A 15,270-nucleotide genomic window follows, 5' to 3' on the forward strand; every position below is an offset into this window, starting at 1 on the left:
GACTGTCAATGCTGCTTGAGGCCTGAGCCCCACATCGTGGGGACACAGAGGCGGGGCATAAAGGGCCTGCTGGATGGTGGCACTGACTTTGGCTCATGGGAGGGAAAAGAGCCCTCCCTCAGATTAGGACCCTGCTTCTGGAAGCATGCCCAGTCCATCCCTGGGGTTTCTTTTTTCTCTGTGCACAGCCGGACCCCGCAGGCCGAGACATCTCCATCCGCCCTCTCCTGGAACACTGTGAGAACACCCACATGACCATCTGGCTCGGGATTGTCTATGCCTACAAGGGGCTTCTCATGGTAGGTGCAGAGTGGGAAGCAGTGGGGGGCAGGACACTTCTCTGTCAGGGCTCTCTCCCCCAGGGGCCTCCGTCAACATAAAAATAAACAGAGCGCCCATGACTAAGCACTTATCCTGTGCCAGGCCCAGTGCCAGCCACATGTTATCTCAATTCCCACAGCAACTCTATGCATTAGATACAAGTTATGTCCCCGTTTCACTGATGAGGACACTGAGGCTTGGTATCTTGCCCAAGGCCACTCAGCTAGTAAGTGGCAGAGTCAAGATCTTAACCAGAGAATACACTAAAGCCTGTGAGTGTCCCTCACAGTTGCCACTGTACTACTTTTGGGAACAGCAGTCTGTTGACATCCAGCGCATGTTCACATCCAGCATTTCACCAGATTCTTTCTAAATCCATGGGAGGTGAGTGGAGCCATCCCTATTCCATAGATGAGGAAAGTAACGTTCAGAGAAGTTAAACAGCTTGCCAAAGGCTCCCTAGTAACCTCCAGTCACCAGATCCAGTGCTCTTTCCGTTCTATCGTTGTTAGCTGCCATCAGGTCAGCCCCCGACTCATGGCAGCCCTGCGCACAAGGGAACAAAATGCTGCCTGGTCCTGCACCTTCCGCACAATCAGTTGTGAATGAGACCATTGTGATCCGTAAGGTTTTCATTGCCTGATTTTTTGGAAGTAGATCACCAGGCCTTTCTGGAACCTCCACTGAAACCTGTTCAGCATCATAGCAAGACCCAAGCCTCCACTGACAGATGGGTGGTGGCTGCACATGAGGTTCATTGGCTGGAAATCAAACCTGGACCTTCTGCATGGAAGGCGAGAATTCTACCACTGAACCACCAATGCTTCATCTTCCCATTCTATCCATCTATTAAAATCAAAGATCACAAATCAAGCCCACCTAACACAATTGTGGAATTTCAGAGTTAGGAAAGTCTTAAAAGGTCAGCCCCACCCTTCCTTATCCTGAGTTGCTCCTTGAATCTTCTCTCCCACATCCTGGACAAGCGATTCCTCCACTTAAATCCCTCCAGTGACAGGAAACTTGTCACTGCACCCTCTTCAGATCTTTCCATGGGAAAGTTAAGCCACCATCTGCCTCTGTGTGGCCTCCACTTAGAGGCGAAGAATGAACTCTTATCCAAATAAACTGGAATTTCTTGTACTACTAAAATGCATTCTCACCTGCCGCTGCTTGATACCATGTCCTTCAAGAATAGCATGCATTAGGGGACCCTAGGTAAAGACTGCCCCCGCCCCCCACTTCATATCAGTTGGTTTCCATAGAAGATTTTGAGCCTGCCGTACAGTAGGCTCACTGGGCTGGCTGCCATTGGGCCTCAAGAGGTAATGACCCTGCAGGTGTCCACAGGAGGTGTCCTGAGTGGAAATGGGACCTTCAGGACTGCTCAGAGTTTCAGGGCTTACAGAAGGACAGATTCAGGGGACGTGGTCACCAGAAACTTGGAAGAGCTGTCAGATACAGGTAGAACAGACCTCAGGGCAAAACTATGATCACAGGCAAGGTGTGGGAAGGCAGACCTCAACTCCATGTAAAGAAGGATTTGTATAAAAACAGCATCCACACATGGAATGGAGTACCCTGGGAAGGAACGAGCTCCCTGTTATGAGAAGTGTGCCATGTCAATGACCTGCATCAGTGTCCCCGGCCCTTATTGAAGACCCCCGAGATTGAAACTAGATGCTCTCCAAGATCCCTTCCAGCCACGATGTTCCTTGACTCTGAGAGTCTGTGAAATTAGATTATGGTGAATCATATTGGCATCTTTAAGCTTACATCTTATCTGTGATGTTTTGATTATTCATTTTCTTCCCCAGCCTCCTACTTCCAAAAGTGGTTGGAGATGACTGTATCTCTCCCAGTAAAGTGAAAACCTTCAGCCAGATCATGTCAATAAAAGCTGTATTTGACAGCACAGGTGCTCTGCCATTTGCATTGTACACAAGGAGCTGTTCACAGGCACGTGGGGCTTACTGATGGACTGATTGAATTTAACCTCTGAGACTGAAATCCCACCCCACAGCCCCTTCTGCTCTGGAGCCACAGACTCTCAGGGCTGGAAAGGGCACACATAGCCCTGTAGGCCCACCCCTGTCAGACATTTCATTCCCCCACCCCACCCTGAGCATCCCCAACAAGTGTTCATCCACTAACTGCTTCCATACCTCCAGTAACAGGGCACTCACCCCCTGCAAAGCAGCCTATGCCATCTATAAATGGTGCATTCGTTTCCTGTGGCTGCTGTAATTACCACAAACCAGGTGGCTTAAAACAAAAATGTATTGTCTCACAGTTCTGGAGGCCAGAAGTCCAAAATCAAGGTGTCTACATGGCCACACTACCTCTGAAGGCTCTAGGAAAGAATCCTTCCTGGCCTTTTCCAGCTTCTGATGGCTCCAGGCGTTCCTTGACTTGTGGCTGCATCACTCCAATCTCTGCCTGTCTTCACATGGCTGCTTCTCTGTGTCTGTCTTCTGTCTCTTATAAGGAGCCGCTTGTAACTGGATTTAGGGCCCATCTGGATAATCCAGGATAATCTTATCTTCAGATCATTAACTTGATTACATTCTGCAAAGACTCTTTCCAAATAAGATCACATTCACAGGTGCGATAGATTAGGATGTGGACATATTTTGGGGGGAGCCATCCTTCAACCCACGAGAGATGAGTTGCCTTTTTAGAAAGTTCTTCCTTATCCTCATCTGAAAATTGCTCAATATAAATTGTGCCTCTTAACCCTCATTCTAGGCATAGTCCACTTTTGCCACCATATTGCAGTGAGGCCTTGGGCAAGATCCTTTCTCCTCTCTGGGCAAGTGAGGAGAGGTGGTCTCGATCATGTCTGAAGTTTCTTCCCATTCTGGCCTCCTGTGGGTCTGTGGGTGAACCAGTTGTGGGGTGTAGAAGAACCAGACAGCTGTAGCACGCACCATCTGCGTTTCCTCTGTGGAGATAGATGGTGACATCCAGAAGACTGTGCAGACAGCAAAGCCCCCCACTTCCTGCACCCCCAGCCCCCACTTCCTGAGTACCCCTCAGTTGTACAGCTTCTCAGAGCAAGGAGCACGTGCTGCCGGTTGGTAATGACCATCTCCCCTTTCTGTTCCCCGTTTCAGTTGTTCGGTTGTTTCTTAGCTTGGGAGACCCGCAACGTCAGCATCCCCGCGCTCAACGACAGCAAGTACATCGGGATGAGCGTCTACAACGTGGGCATCATGTGCATCATCGGGGCCGCCGTCTCCTTCCTGACCCGGGACCAGCCCAACGTGCAGTTCTGCATCGTGGCCCTGGTCATCATCTTTTGCAGCACCATCACCCTCTGCCTGGTGTTTGTGCCAAAGGTACCCACGCCGCCCTGGCTTCTGAGTCCCTCATAAGCGGATTGCTGGGTTTTCTCCACTTCCTGAGCATTTCACTCATTTTTTTTCTTCATAATGAAAACAATGCATATTATGGAAAGTTTGGGAGATGCAGAAAAATAGAAACCAGATTTTTCAGTGAACTGTCAGGGATGTATGTAGTCCCACCACCCCAAAATAATCACTGTTAACATTTTTTATGTGTTTCCTTCCAGTCTTTTTTTTTTTTTTCTTAAATGGCTAAGAGGTAATGCTTTCTAAGATAAAACTGCAGTTGTAGCACACACAGTCATTTTGTATTTTGCTTCTTTCACTTTTTTTTCCCTTGGTGTTGTCCCACATTCATAGCCATCATTGACGGGATAGTTCCATCATTTATTTGACCCTTGATCCCTTACTGGTGACCATTAGAGTTGTTTCCAATTTTTTAATATTATCAATGATTTTTTTTTCCTGTATAACACATTTTCCTTATTTCCAGCGATTCCCTTAGGCCAGAGTCCCAGAAGTAGTATTGCTGGGTCAAAAGGAATAACTGTTTTTAACAGCCACTTCCATTTTCCGTTCATCTGAAGGGCTGACCTTCAGGACCACCCCAGAGAGATTTTTCAGACGTTCTCCTGCCGAGCAGCAGGAAAGTGAGCCAGAGGCCTTGACCTCTTGGGAGCCCTCTGCTGGTCTGTGTAGAGAGAAGCCTCACCTGGGTAGAGCTCAGAAGTAAAGGTTAGATCCTAAAACAGAAAAAAAATAATCAGAGGAAAACCTGGTGTGACCCAAATGTAGTCTGAATTAGCTAGTATTGTTGTACCAATATCAGTATCTTCGTTTTGTCAACTGTACCAGGGTTGTGTAGATTCTGTTACTGTGTAAGCTCTTCCCATTAGGGGAAGCTGGATGAAAGCAACTCTGTACTATCTTTGCAACTTTTCTGTAAATCTAAAATTATTCCAAAATAAAGTTTTTTTTTAAAGGAAAAAAAATTGAAGGAGCGAGGAGCTGACAGGGAGTCAAGAAAGAGTTATTGACCCAAGAAGGGGAGTGTCTGCCTGGGAGAAGGGGGCAAGGAGAGATTAGTCAGGGTTCATCATACCCTGGCAGGCTGCCTATGGCGCCTCCATCCTCCAGGGCACTTAGTCCCCAGGCTGCCAGCCCTGCCTTCAGAATGCCTGTGCTGCGTACTCCTTCCTTCTTCTAGCCGTCACACCAGCCCGGGCTCTAGGCCAAAGGTTCTCTGCATCCACTCTGACCTCCTCTCCAGCCTGTCTAAGATGCTGGAGGACTCTCTAAGCCCAGCTCCCATCTCGTCACTCCTCAGCTCTGTCATCTCAGCAGTTCCTATTGCACTCATGCCGCCAGGATCAAATCCCCTGATGTCAAGCTTTGAAGACCCTTTTCTTTCCCCCAGTCTCTCCAGAGATCCCATATACCAGCCAACTTCCCTTTTCCATAAGTGCCCTGAAGCCCAGGCCTCTTCTCCCTCGAGTTCCCCTCACTATCCAAAGTCTCCTCATCCTTCCAGACCCTCCACAGACCCCACCCAGCTCCACAGCACCCTGCTTGCAGCTCTCTTCAGGCCCTCAGCACTGGATACCTCTGGCCTGGTGAAGATCTGAGTCCTCCCTTCATCCCCACCCCACTCCTTCAGATCATAAGGGCTTTGTGGGCAGGGACCATAGCTCACTCAGCCCCTCTCTCCAGAGCTAAGCCCAGAGCCTGTCTTGAACCCAAACATGTTTCTTAAATAAACGGGTAAGATCAGGGTCAAGTGGTAGCCATTTCTCTTATATAAAAAAATGCCTGTGTCAGTGACAAAGCCCTGGTGGTGCAGTGGTTGAGAGTTCAGCTCCTAACCAAAAGTTTGGCGGTTCAAATCCACTAGCCACTCCTTGGAAACCTCATGGGGCAGTTCTACTCTGTCCTGTGGGGTTAGAATTGACTCGACAGCAACAGGTTTTTGTTGTGTGTGTGTGTGTGTGTGTGTGTGTGTGAGTGACAGAACTAGTTACCATCCTGTCCCCAAAACTCATCAGTAGTTCTCATGAGCAGAGACCTTCACAACTGTCATCCTCAGAGCTGATTTTCCACGTGGAGCAAGGCCTAAGGCAGAGTGAGGCTCAGCTGGCACCAGACCTGAGGAGCCCTGGGTGGTCTCTGCAGGATGGTTGGGATGCAGGTGGAAGCAGGGTCAGGAGACCAGACTTGTACTAACAAGTGAAGAAATAGGCTCAGTGAGGGGAAGGGGCCACTGGCCCAAGGTCACACACCTTGGGAGAGCCAGGTCGAGCCCAGGACTCCTGACTGCAGCCTATGTCCTTCCTGGGGCCCCATGTTGTCTCCAGTGCAGGACCTGCTGTTCAGGACTGTAGTGAGGGTGGGAGGAAAGAGCCCCAAGTTCTCTTTTCAACCCCACTCTGTCCCTTCAGCTCATCACTCTGAGAACAAACCCAGACGCAGCAACTCAGAACAGGCGATTCCAGTTCACTCAGAATCAGAAGAAAGAAGATTCTAAAACATCCACGTCGGTTACCAGCGTGAACCAAGCAAGCACATCCCGGCTGGAGGGCCTGCAATCAGAAAACCATCGGCTGCGAATGAAGATCACAGAGGTACCTCCCATAGACCTGATGGCCAGTCGCTGCCTTCTCCCACTTGAGTCCATTTGGTGCATGCAGGGACTCTCAGAGCTGCTCTACCCACGTCCCCTCTACAACATCCTGCGTCAGGGCTGTAAAGTCCTATCCGCTGTCGCTTTGGCTGCAAGAACCAGGGGTAACACAGAGATAGAGGCAGACTGGCAGAATCTGTCGAGAGTTTATCACCCACCTGGCCCAGGCTCTTGGAGTTCAGCAATGCCTGGATTCAAGCATCTTCAGAAAGAAAGGCATTCATAGAGATTTATGAGCTCCCAAATTACAGTAGCTTCCTAAACTGTCTTTTCTCTCTCTCTTTCTCTCAATATCTCTCAACCCCTCTCTCAGGCTCTCAACCTCTCTCTCAACCTCTTTCTTTCTCTCAACCTCTCTCTCAATATCTCTCAACCTCTCTCTCTCTCAAGCTCTCTCTTTCTGTCTCTCAAGCGCTCTCTCTCTCTCAACCTTTTTCTCTCTCTCCACCTCTCTCTCTCTCAGTATCTCCCTCTAAATCTCTCTCTCTCTTCTCCCACCCCCTATTCTTTCACTCTCCCAACACAACCCAGTAACCACTCACATCTATATAATGTAAAGGAACAGAGAAGGAAGTGAATAGAAACTTTTTAGGAGGGAGATTTTGCTGCAGTAGCCCTCACTTACACCCTGAGGGTTCTTAACAGGTTCTTGAATATTCCAGAGAGGCTATAACCAGATTCCTTCATGCCTGAGCTAAATATCAAATTCTGGACTTTCTGTACAAGGGAAAGGAAACCAAATTACCTTCCCCTTCTCCACCCCTCCCTTTGGGTTCAGAGGGTGTGACTGGACCCAAGGTCTGCAGACCGTGTGTTTAATAGCGGATTCTGATTCCATGAGTGGGACTGGAAAGAAACAGATGAATCTGTGTTGGTCAGGATACCGGCTAAGTGGCTGTAACAAAGAAGCCCCAAAATAAAGTGGCCCAAAGAAGATAGATGTTTATTTTTCTCTCATGTATCAGTCGTGAGGAGAGAGGCCTCCAGGCAGAGATCACAGCCCTGTGAACCACTTCTTCACTCAGGAGCCCTAGCTACCAGGGCTGGGGTTGAGCCGGGGACACTGACTCAGTCGGAGCCTTTGTCTTCCAGCTCGATAAAGACTTGGAAGAGGTCACCATGCAGCTGCAGGACACACCAGAAAAGACCACATACATTAAACAGAACCACTACCAAGAGCTCAACGACATCCTTAACCTCGGGAACTTCACTGAGAGCACAGGTGAGAGGCGACAGGGACCCTGAAATGTGGGGAGGTGGGTTTCAGACGCCAGCCATCCATCTTCCATTTCACAGATGAAGAAACTGAGGCTCAGAGAGGGGAAGGAACTGGTGTGAAGTCACATAAGCAGAGTTGGAATGTCTGGGACCCAGGGCTTCGCTTCCTCAGCCTCTGGGGTTCCAGGTTCTCATGTACACAGTGTGTCCAGCATTCCTAATGTGCTGACTGGTAGCACATTTCATGTTCCTATCTGTGAGTAGTTTACCTTTACTTCCCTTAACATTTCACAGTTCAGACATGCTGCATCAGCGCACAAGAAAGAAATGGGCAATAAAATATGACATGGCCCTCCGTCTCACCAGCCACTTCAAAAATGAAAACCAAAAAACGCAAACCATTTTTTTTTGCCTACATTTTGCCATAAATTTAAAAGATCACCAGTGTTGATAAGAGTGCATGGAAATGAAGCCGTTCTCCTGCGTTTCTGTAAGCCAGTCCAGCACTCTCCAGATGTTAAATTAAACCTCTTGATCTGGCACCTCCACTCCGCGGAACCTGCCCGTCGGAAGTACGCCCACGTGGGCAGAGATGCACGCACGCGGATGGTCAGCACAGCATTATTTGTAGGTGAAAGGAGCTGGAATTAAATGTTCATCGTTTGGATTGGTTTCATTAGGATACAGCCGAACATGGCGCATTATACAGCTATTGAAATGAGGTACACCTGTTTGGACTGACATGGAAAGAGCTCCAAGTGAAAAAAAAAAAAAAAAGACCAGCATTATGATACACACAAATGCATACACATATATGTGTATATGTGTAGATGGGGAGCCCTCTGGTGGCACAGTGGTTAAGCACTTGGCTGCTAACTGAAGGTTCGGCAGTTGGAACCCACCAGCCACTCCACGGGAGAAAGATGTGGCAGTCTGCATCTGTAAAGATTACAGCCTTGGAAACCCTATGGGGCAGTTCTACTCTGTCCTATAAGGTTACTATGAGTCGGAATCAACTCGATGTCAATGGGTTTGGTTTTTTGGGGGGGGGTTACGTGTAAATGCATTCTTTATTGTTGTTGAAAATATACACAGCAAAACACACACCCATTCAACAATTTCTCCATGTACAATTCACTGATATCGATTACATTCTTCAAGTTGTACAACCATTCTCACTCTCCCTTTCCAAATTCTTCCTCCCCCATTAACAAACTCAGTGCCCCCCAAGCTTCCTATCTCACCTTTCCAATTGCTGTTGTCAATTTGATCCTATGTAGATAGTTCTTTAAAAGAACACGTGCTCAAGGCAGATGTAAATGCATTTTTTAAAGGTTTGAAGAACAAACACCAGATTGTTCATAGTATTCACCTGTGTGAAAGGGCACAATCTGGATGGGAAGGGATCCTTCTAGGTTTCATTTTATATACTTCTGTACTGTTTGAATTTTGTCATACATCCCTATACACCAGTGAAAAAGGCCTTAATACTAGAACATCTGATTCCTAAGTTATATTGCCTATAATTGGTAGACTTGATTTCCCTGCTTTTTACCCCGGGAGAAGAGAGGACACAGAACATGCCATGCACATCCCCAGTTGCGCTGCTTCCACCCCTGGGTGAGAGGGGTCTCAGCTCACTGCCGTGGTCCCAGAGAGCCCTACAGAGATCACAGCGGGTAGAATGGACAGGGATGATGGGTCCACTCCTAGTCTCTCTCATTGGGCAGCATCCTGAAATTGCATTGTTGATTTTTAAAAATTAAGTGAACAGGATGTGTTCTAATGTTGTTTTGCATTCAGATGGTGGAAAGGCCATTTTAAAAAATCACCTCGATCAAAACCCCCAGCTACAATGGAACACAACAGAGCCCTCTCGAACATGCAAAGATCCTATAGAGGATATAAACTCCCCAGAACAGTAAGTACCTTCTCCTTAACAGTTATTGCCCAAGAGTATGTTACTCTTGTCCTGCAGTTTACAATTTGCACCATGTTTCCACACGTGTTATTTTACTTGAACTTCACAGAAATCCCCTGATATAGGTCAAATTACACTGCTTATTTTACAGATGCAAAAATTAATATTCAAAAGGGAAGGCGACTTGTCAAAGCTCTCCAGTCGCTAAGTACAGGGGATAGTATTTGAACTTGGGTCTATCCAACATCAAATCCCATGTTCTCACCAGTGCGGCACACAGCCTTTGTTATATGTAAAGTTTAACCTTGCTAAATGCATTTCAGGAGCCCTGATGGCGCAGTGGTTAAACGCTCGGTTGTTAACCAAAAGGTTGGCCATTCAAACCTACCAGCAGCTCCGTGGTCGAAAAGACCTGGCAATCTGCTTTCATAAATTTTATAACCTTGGAAACCCAATTGGATAGTTCTGCTCTGTCCTATAGGGTCACTCTGAGTCAGAATCGACTTGACAGAAACAGGTTTGGGTTTTTTGGGTATTTAAACATTTTGGGTATTTATTTAACAACAGTTTACTGAGACCGACCGTTATGGATTGAATTGTGTCCCCAAAAAATAAGTATTGTAAATTCTAATGTCTATGCCTGTGGTTATAATCCCATGTGGGAATGGGTTGTCTTTATGTTAATGAGGCAGGATTAGTTTAGGGTGTGTCTTGAGTCAATCTCTTTTGAGATATAAAAGAGATCAAACAAGCAAGCCAGCAAGCAGAGATGGAGAAGAGATGCCAAGCCACATGAAGGCCTCCCGGGAGCAGAAGCTCAAAGAGACAAGGACCTTCCTCCAGACCCAAGAGAGAGACAAAGCTTTCCCCTAGAGCCAGCACCCTGAATTCGGACTTCTAGCCTTCTAAACTGTGAGGAAATAGATTTCTGTTTGTTAAAGCCACCCACTTGTGGTATGTTGGTTATAGCAGCACTAGATAACTAAGGCGCCGACTGTGTGTCAGGAAGAGGTACTAGGGACACAGCAGTGAAGAAAACAGACAAAAATCCCTCCCTCCCTTCATGGAGCTTACATTCCATCTGGCAAGACAATAACTTAATAAAAAAAAAGCAAAATGTATAGTATGTTAAGTGATAGGTGCTTTGGAGACAGTTAAAGCAGGGAAGGGTTTAAGGAGTGTACCTTTCGGTAGGGTAGTCAGAGAAGACTCAATGAGAAGGTAGCATCTAAGCAAAGACCTGAACATCTCAGTCAGCTTTGTTCCCACCAGCCCTGTTCAGTTCTTCCCGGTTTATAGCAGATTGGAAACAGGTTGGAAACGTAAGCTCAGAAATACAGCATCTGGGAAGTGACAATAAGCAATGAGAAACCAGCAGAGGCGGCTGAATCACCAACTGCAGCGTCATTGGGGGCCCTTTAGTGTTAGAGCTAATAGCCTGCCAACTCAGTCAGCTCCCAGGCCTCGCCGGCTCACAGTCCAGAACAGTAGCTGATGGTTGCATGGCTTTCATCAGCCGTTTTCTTATCAGTTCCTCCACTAGACTGTAAGCGTCTTGAGGGTAAGGTATGAGTCCTTTGTGGTCCCCTGGACTGAACACTGGTTACAGCACTGAGTAGGCATTTGTTGAATGAATGAAAAGGTGAGCAGGATCCTAACAGACAGCAGAATACTGTAGCTATGACAACCACAGGCAGATACCCACCTTACCTAGGGGCACCCTTTCCCCAGGTCAGAGTTTATTCTTCCACTCCCCTTTTCCCAGGACTCCCTGCCAACACCATCTTGCCCAAAGGAATAGATCATAGCTGATCTTACATAGGTTCAACTTTAATTTAAAATGAGATCTCCAACACAGAAGTCTCTTGAACACCTGTGACTTGTCTCTTGTGAGAGGCCCTTTTGGTCAGCAGGTTTTGAGGATTGGGGGCAGCCCCATATCTGTCCCCTTCTATCTCAGAATCCCATCAATGCCGTGAACCCCCGGGGTATACCCTGTTGGGCCAGGGCAGCTCCATGCATTGATTTGCCCTCACCACAGAGCAACGTGGTTTAAGAGAAAAAGCGAAAGTCCCAACTTCCCCGGTTTCGGTTTTGTTTCTGTTTACAGTTACATAAAATCTGCACCATCTGCTCATCTTTATAATGAGAATAGTAATATCTCTCTTACCTGTTGGGCTTTCTGAGGATCTGGTTTTCCCACCTGAGTGGTCAGGCACAGGGAGTATCAGGAGGGGTAAGGATACAATAAAGGAGCCCTGGTGGCGCAGTGGTTCAACAATTGGTTGCTAACCGAAAGGTTGGCAGTTTGAACCCACCAGCCAATCCGTGAGAGAAAGGTGTGGCAGTCTGTTTCCGTGCAGACTACAGCCTTGGGAGCCCTATGGGGCAGTTCTGCTCTGTCATATAGGGTTGCTATGAGTTGGAATCCACTCGACAGCGAAGAGAATACAGTCCCTTCCCTCAGGGAATGCACCTTCTCAGCTGCAGTTCGCTGGAGGCTCCAAAGGAGAACTGCACAGAAGTGCAGCCTAACAGAGAAGCCGAGCAAGGCAGCAGGCATCTGAGCACACTCCCCAGAAGCAATCCTTTCAACAATTAGGGTAATTTATTGATAGGACTGTGATGAGAGGGCACGAGTAGAATGGGTGTGGCAGTGAGAAGGGAGTCAGAATGGTTCCTTCTAACTTGCTACTCCTTTTGTATGTTGTGTGTGTGGTAAAAATATTTATAACAAAACATTTGCCAATTCAACATTTGTTACATGTACAATTCAGTGACACTGATTACGTTCATCATGTTGTGCAACAATCACCACTATCCTTTTCCAAAATTTTCCACCACCAGTAGGAGAAATTCAGTGCCCACTGAGCTAAGACTCCATTTTCCTCCTCCCTCCCGCCTCTGTTGTTGTCATTGTTGTTACGTGCCGTCAAGTCAGTTCCAACTCACAGCAACCCTATGTACAATAGAACGAAACACTGCCCAGTCCTGTGCCATCCTCACAATCGTTGCTATGTGTGAGCCCATTATTGCAGCCACTGTGTCAATCCATCTCATCGAGGGTCTTCCTCTCTTTTGCTGACCCTCCACTTTACCAAGCATGATGTCCTTCTCCAGGGACTGGTCCCTCCTGATAACATTCCCAAAGTAAATGAGACGAAGTCTCTCCATCCTTGCTTCTAAGGAGCACCCCTAGTAACCACTAATAAACTTTGGTCTCTACATATTTGCCTATTTTATGTAAGTGGGATTATACAATATTTGTCCTTTTGGGACTAACTTATTTCACTTAGCAGAATGTTTTCAAGGTTCATCCATGGTGTAGCATGTAAAAGGACTTCATTTCTCTTTATAACTGAGTAGTATTCCATTGTGTACATACCACATTCTGTTCATCCATTCGTCTGTTGATGGACATTAAAGTTGTTCCCACCTTTTGCCACTGTGAACAGTGCTGCCATGAACATTGTGTGCAAACTTGCTGCTCCTTTCCCAGTCCGTGTGCAAGCCCACCCCCTGGCTCAGACCTGCCTGCAGTTTTTTCTTACGTCGTCTCTGAGTATTTACCTACGGTGCTGGAGGCTTAGAGGAAGAAAGGGCTCACTCTCTGCAGGAGTCAGCACAAAGAAGATGACATTTAAACTGGATCTTGAAGGAAAGGCAGTTCATTATGTCGGGAAATAGAGAGCAAGTATTCTGGACAGGGAAATAGCATGTGCAAAGGCATGTAAAAGTGCCCATGGACAGTGTTTCCGGAGAAACTAGCAACTATAGGGAGCCCCTGAGTGGCGTCAACAGTTAAGTGCTCAACTACTAGCAGAAAGGTTGGCAGTTCGAACCCACACAGAGGTACCTTGGAAGACAGGCCTGGCGATATGTTTCCAAAAGGTCACAGTCTTGAAAATCCTGTGGAGCACTTTTGCACTGCACACACGGGTTGCCATGAGTCAGACTTGACTCGACGGCAGCCACCCACAGCAACAACAAGCCGCCATAGGATAGCGCTTGGGGAGGGGGTGACAGTGGAGATAGAAGATTCACCTGAAAGTTTGGCAAAGACAGGCCTTAGAGAGCCCTGAATGTCATGTCAGGAAGTTTCCTGTTTCCTAAAGGTAGGTGATAAGAAGCCACAGAAGGGGATTTCCAGTGTTGGAAAGATGTCAACAGTCACCAAAGAAGCTGAAAGACCAGGAAGGAGCCTATTGGAATTGATCGGGCAAGAAGGAATTAGGTCCTGAAGCCAGGCGGTGGCAGAGGGGTCAATGAGGAAAGATCAAGCAGCTAAGACGCCTCTCAGGGCGGAACTGAAAGCCAAGTTGATTTAGAAGCTTGACAGAGAATGAGAAATGCCTTTGTTTGTAGCAAAGACCTTGTTCTTAGTTATACTGTCATGACAAGTGTAACAGTCACTTCCAAATCCTGGCCCTAAAGTTCAAGAAGACTGCATCTTTCTTGTGTGTTGTCTCTCTGGTGATTCCTAGGGCACTGGCTGGCACATCTAGGCCCTCATTAGACACCTGCAGGATGGCTGAATGTTTAGATGATTGCATGGTCAGATCTAGAATTCAGGGAAAGTATGTATCCCCCATCAGTTCTTTGACCAGAGTCTACATAATTTTCTGGTAAGCAGCCAGATAGCATCACTAACACTTCTTCTTCTCTCCCTCTCTCTCTCTCTCTCCCCCTCTCTCTACTCTCCTCTCTCCCTGTCACAGCATCCAGCGCCGGCTGTCCCTCCAGCTCCCCATCCTCCACCACGCCTACCTCCCGTCCATCGGAGGCGTGGACGCCAGCTGTGTCAGCCCCTGTGTCAGCCCCACCGCCAGCCCCCGCCACAGACATGTGCCACCCTCCTTCCGAGTCATGGTCTCGGGCCTGTAAGGGTGGGGGGCCTGGGGCCGGGGCCTCCCCCATGACAGAACCACACCAGGCAGAGGCATCCGCTCTAGGAACCCTGTCAGCTCTGGCTGTGGAGAAGCTGGGCACACCGCTAGCCTCGTGGGACTGCTCGGAGGTCACTCAGGTGGACAGGACAGGGGGGACTTGGCACCTGACCTCGAGCCTTATTTGTGAAGTTTTTATTCTTTCACAAAGAAGAGGAATGGAATGACTTCTTCCTTAATGTCTGCAAACAAGGAGGAGCAGGGATATTTGAAACTCACAAAAACAAAATATTCTAAACAAGGAGGGAGGCATTAGGACTCCAGCTAGAAGTCACAGAGTAGAGAGGCCCATGCAGCCTTGGAAGAGGCGAGAGGCTTCTGGAGAAACCACCTCTGTGCTCTGCACACACATACAGGGCTGTGACCCCCAGGCCATCCCTTCTCCATCTGGTGAAGGAGGCGCGCCGGGCAGCAGGCCCTCAGCAGCCAGTCCAGCCAACCCCAGCCTTCCTGGAACAGGGAGTCTGCAGGACGGGCAGACAGGCACAGCCCGGGGCAGGCGGACGGGCGGGCGGGCTGAAGGCTGGGCTACTGGAGCAGGCTGGCCCTCAGGCCTCTTGGTGGGACCTCCATCCAAACAAGATGTTTGTTACTCTCTGATAAATGCCACCCATTAACACAATAACACCCGTTCTGGGACGGTGGGGATTTAGGGCACGTCGCTCTGCGGACATGCTCTGCAGCATTCACCAACAGTCTATCATGCACCCGCCGTGTTGGCCACGTCCTGTGTTCCTAGCAGGTGTTCCCGATAATGAGGGGGACCACCCAAGCTAGTCATGGAATGTCTGTTCCCAACAAGCTCGATAAAGAAAGATTGTGCACTTTAACTTCTCTCAT

The 15,270-nt window shown here is 48.0% G+C and overlaps 1 protein-coding gene across 1 annotated transcript in view; it reads left to right on the forward strand.

Moving 5' to 3' along the window:
• The window catches only part of GABBR2 (gamma-aminobutyric acid type B receptor subunit 2), a 272,614-nt gene extending 263,015 nt beyond the window's left edge, over positions 1–9,599 (forward strand). The window contains exons 13-17 of the mRNA XM_023727472.1: positions 189–299; positions 3,438–3,662; positions 6,104–6,286; positions 7,438–7,567; positions 9,367–9,599. Of these exons, the coding sequence (XP_023583240.1) occupies positions 189–299; positions 3,438–3,662; positions 6,104–6,286; positions 7,438–7,567; positions 9,367–9,488 (771 nt within the window). The 3' untranslated portion in view covers positions 9,489–9,599. The remainder of the gene's footprint in view (positions 1–188; positions 300–3,437; positions 3,663–6,103; positions 6,287–7,437; positions 7,568–9,366) is intronic.
• Positions 9,600–15,270: the final 5,671 nt, after the last annotated feature.

This window comes from Trichechus manatus, unplaced genomic scaffold, assembly GCF_000243295.1.
Source record: "Trichechus manatus latirostris isolate Lorelei unplaced genomic scaffold, TriManLat1.0 scaffold00016, whole genome shotgun sequence".
In the NCBI taxonomy this organism is placed as follows: Eukaryota; Metazoa; Chordata; class Mammalia; order Sirenia; family Trichechidae; genus Trichechus; species Trichechus manatus.